This window comes from Engystomops pustulosus, chromosome 9, assembly GCF_040894005.1.
Source record: "Engystomops pustulosus chromosome 9, aEngPut4.maternal, whole genome shotgun sequence".
Classification (NCBI taxonomy): domain Eukaryota; kingdom Metazoa; phylum Chordata; class Amphibia; order Anura; family Leptodactylidae; genus Engystomops; species Engystomops pustulosus.
In genome coordinates this window covers 78,870,541-78,874,821 of record NC_092419.1, presented here as the reverse complement: position 1 = coordinate 78,874,821, position 4,281 = coordinate 78,870,541, and the positions used below count along the sequence as shown (strand labels likewise).

The 4,281-nt window shown below is 44.9% G+C and overlaps 1 protein-coding gene across 1 annotated transcript; it reads right to left on the bottom strand.

The window, feature by feature from the left end:
* Positions 1-492: 492 nt before the first annotated feature.
* LOC140076458 (uncharacterized) lies at positions 493-3,731 on the bottom strand (the record flags this gene model as incomplete). Its single annotated transcript, XM_072122986.1, has 2 exons — positions 2,941-3,731; positions 493-1,214 (listed from the first exon to the last, which is right to left on the bottom strand). Coding segments are annotated over exons 1-2 (1,506 nt in total), but the record flags the coding sequence as incomplete, so codon positions are not given.
* Between the last annotated feature and the right edge of the window lie 550 nt (positions 3,732-4,281).

Here is a 4,281-nt window from a genome sequence, read left to right as displayed (position 1 = left end):
ATACTGTGTTGACCATTCTGGACATACAAAGCTGAACTGGTTGAACATTTTTTGGTACTTAGATTTTATGTAGTGTGGTGGTTCAGCATAGTCCATAGTATCTTCCACATTGAGGTCAATGGCTTCTGACCTCAGGATCTCTGGTGGTGCCATCTTCCTAGCTTCCACATCTTCCCAGTTTATATCAGAGAAGAATTGATGTTCCCTGATGTCTCCTTTGACTCCAAGGCGATGGAACTGGTCTTTGCACAACAGTCCTTGTAAAATGCTGACTGTGTCAGGAGGAAGAGACTCTGGGAAGTGTGGTTCATGATAGAGGACAGATTGCTCACAATCTCTTGGTCCTTCTCCAGGGAATGGTAACGTTGCTGTCACCAGCCCATAAAGGGTAACACCAATGGCAAAATAATCCACGGCTCTCCCATGTGGTAAGCCACGGATTATTTCTGGGGCTGCATATCCTGGCGTCCCCCTACAGTCATCTGTAATCCTTTTAGAAACACCTTTCACAGCTAGGCCAAAATCAGTGATTTTGATATGGCCTTCCGTGGTCAGGAGCAGATTTTCTGGCTTTAGATCTCGATGAAGAATCCCTTTGCTGTGGAGGAATTCTGTGCCACAGACCACTTCTGCTATGATGAATCTTACAGTCACTGTATCAAGAGGACAGATTTTTAGGATAAGATCATGCAGGTCCCCTCTAGTGGCCACTTCCATCACATAATAGACAAAGTTAAGAGTGTGGAATGCGGCCAGCCCATGGATGAGAAATGGGCTGGCATGGGAGAGTTGAAGGATGTGGCGCTCTCCAAAGCTGTAGCCAGCTTGAGTGTAAACCCTTTTATCGAGGACCTTGATGGCGACGCGCTCTCTGCGGATCCTATCTGTCGCTAGGTAGACTTGAGCAAAACCTCCTTGACCCAGTGAGCGGTGGAACGTGAAGGACTCCAGTGATAGGGGCACGGTGGCAGCGAATGCTTGGGCAGAGGTGCCGGCTGCTACCACAGAGGTTTCAGCTGTGGTATCCTGGTATCCGCTGCTCGAAGATGACTGTGCAGACCTGCGTAGCTCCTCTCTGGTAGTAGGGTCAATAGAGCTGGGGTCACGGCAGACATCCTGCGCAGATCTACAAGTATCCATCTTCTTTCTGCTAGATTTTATGGTGTGCTGTTTCCCTTCATCATCCTTCTGGTCTTCTGTATGTGACATACTGGCTGTAAAAAAGCATATATATATATATATATCATGTTAGTGGAATGAGACATGGCATATTATCGCGGTAAATAAAACCACATTTACTGGGTGATAATACAATTTAGCAAAAAGATTTGTGTCCAATACATGTCACTATGCATAAATGTATATTTACTGTCAACTAATCGCTGCTTCTTTTAATCAGTGCAGTGTAAACATGGTCTAAACCAATGATGGCAAACCTTTTGGAGACTGAGTGCCCAAACTACAACCAAAATCCACTTATTTACCGTGGATTGCCAACATGGCATTTTAATCAGTAACTTACTGCTTCCTGTACTTCCACATCTTTCAATAGTATCGGCCGCCTGAGGCCACCAATACAGTTGAAAGATGGAGGGCAAATTCAATCTCTCGTTGTAGCTTCTCTGCAGTTCTGTTAACACCTTCTCACTTTTACCGCAGTTCCAAATAGCCAATGAAGTGTGGCTTAAGTTGCCTCGGAATGCAGGAAGATTTGGTCTTATTTGGTGAACTCTGTCCTGGGACGATTGTCTGAGTGTTCGCAGCCAACAGATTAACCCCTTCCCGCCGCAGCCCTTTTTTGTTTTTGCGTTTTCAACGCATTTGTGCCGTATTCTTGTGGGCTTGCATTTTACGGATTTCACTGTACGCCCCAAATAACATGTCTACCTTATTCTTTGGGTCGGTACGATTACGGGGATAACAAATTTATATAGGTTTTATAATGTTTTCATACATTTAAACAAATCAAAACCTCCTGTACAAAATTTTTTTGGGGGATTTTGCCATCTTCTGGCACTAATAACTTTTTTATACTTTGGTGTATGGAGCTGTGGGTGGTGCCGTTTTTTTGTGGATTTTGATGACGTTTACAATGTTATAATTTTTAGGACTTTACGACCTTTTGATCACTTTTTAAGGAATTTTAATTTTTTTTTAAAATGGCAAAAAATTGCCATTTTCGACTTTGGGCGCGATTTTCCGCTACGGGGTTAAACGCGGTTAAAAATGTTATCATATTTTGATATATAGGGCATTTTTGGACGCAGCGATACCTAATGGGGCAGATTTTCTTACCCGGTCAATTCGCGATCCACCGGCGCATACTCTGCGTTGGATTCGGGTCCGGCCGGGATTTATTAAGGCAGTTCCTCCGACGTCCACCAGGTGGCGCTACTGCGCTGAAGTTTCCTGGAACGCACTGGAAGACACCGAGCCGGGCTGAGTGAAGGTAAGTGCAAGCTCCGCAACACAATTTTTTTTTTAAATGCAGCGATTTTTCCGAATCCGTCGGGTTTTGGTTCGGCCACGGACCCCGATTTCCGTCGTGTGCAAGTCGGTGCCGATACGCCACAATCCGACCGCATGCGCCAGAAACCCGGGGCAATTCAGGGGAAATCGCCGCAAATCGGAAATATTCGGGTAACACGTCGGGAAAATGCGAATCGGGCCCTTAGTAAATGACCCCCAATGTGTTTATGATTTTTACTGTTTATTTATATTTATATCAGTTCTATGCGCCCATGCGCCCACGCACCGCCATCGCAGGAAAACACCTGCAATCGGCTATGGAGAGGGCTCGGCACCGGGACCCAGCATGTGACGTACTAATACGTCACATGTCGGTAAGGGGTTAAATATCCATATAAACTACATACATCGATTGTGCTATGTGCAATTAACACTTCTTTTACATAGAAATGATCCTTAGTAATTTCCTACCTTTGCTGTCTGCCATACTGTCCTCCATGTTGATATGACTGGGTCCAGGGATCTCATTAGAAGGTTCCTCATTGACGATATAGGTTCCTCTGTGTCTGAGACCAGCAATCCACCTCCGTGGTCTCCGGAGCAGGGCTAAAAAGCGATTTCTTGGTCTACCCATAGCTTTCTCCAGCTTCTTTGACGCCTGTGGTTGCACTTCTGCCTCTATTTCTTCATCCTCTGAGATTTTATTCTCCAGTTGTTCACCATTTTTGCTGTCCTCATCCTGTTTGCTATAGTATTGGATGTGCACTTCATCCAGGCTGTGGAGCTGCTCCTGAATCTGTTTATATTCTTTCAGGATGACTTGCTCCACCATGTTGCCTGTCTGATGATCCATGTTGTTTCTGAATACCTGGCTGACCCTTAGTAATTTTCTACCTTTGCTGTCGGCCATACTGTCCTCCATGTTGATATGACTGGGTCCAGGGATCTCATTAGAAGGTTCCTCATTGACGATATAGGTTCCTCTGTGTCTGAGACCAGCAATCCACCTCCGTGGTCTCCGGAGCAGGGCTAAAAAGCGGTTTCTTGGTCTACCCATAGCTTTCTCCAGCTTCTTTGACGCCTGTGGTTGCACTTCTGCCTCTATTTCTTCATCCTCTGAGATTTTATTCTCCAGTTGTTCACCATTTTTGCTGTCCTCATCCTGTTTGCTGTAGTATTGGATGTACACTTCATCCAGGCTGTGGAGCTGCTCCTGAATCTGGTTATATTCTTTCAGGATTACCTGCTCCACCATGTTGCCTGTCTGATGATCCATGTTGTCTCTGCCCACCTGGCTGCGCGTGCTGCCTTTTATACCTTGGCCAGGGGGCGGGACTGCACTATCTTGCTCCGGATTGGTCAATTTTCAATGGGCGTGGCTATTTTCCTGCCTCCTGATTGGACAGTCAGCTGGAATTGATCTGGCATTATGATGTCATCAGCCATTGTGGGAGATTCTCTGTCATTGTGACATCATCATTCATGTCTTTTACAGTATGGTTACTGCATTTGGATTTATGTATGTGTGTACATACTGTATACACTATGTATATGTTACATGGTATATTAATATTGTGTATGTCCTGGTTTGGTTCCTTGCACATCACATACATCACCTTCAGAAGAATACATTGAGAGAATTATCCCCAAATTATCTTCCCCCTTTGGCTGTAATTTATCTCACTATGTAGCCACTGATTAAAGCTAGGGGGGTAACACACCGAAACTTCACCAGTTTTGGAATAAACTCTGCACTTTTATCTGTTTGGATCTGGAGTTCAGCTAGTCAGTAGGCACGTGGGAATTTTATAC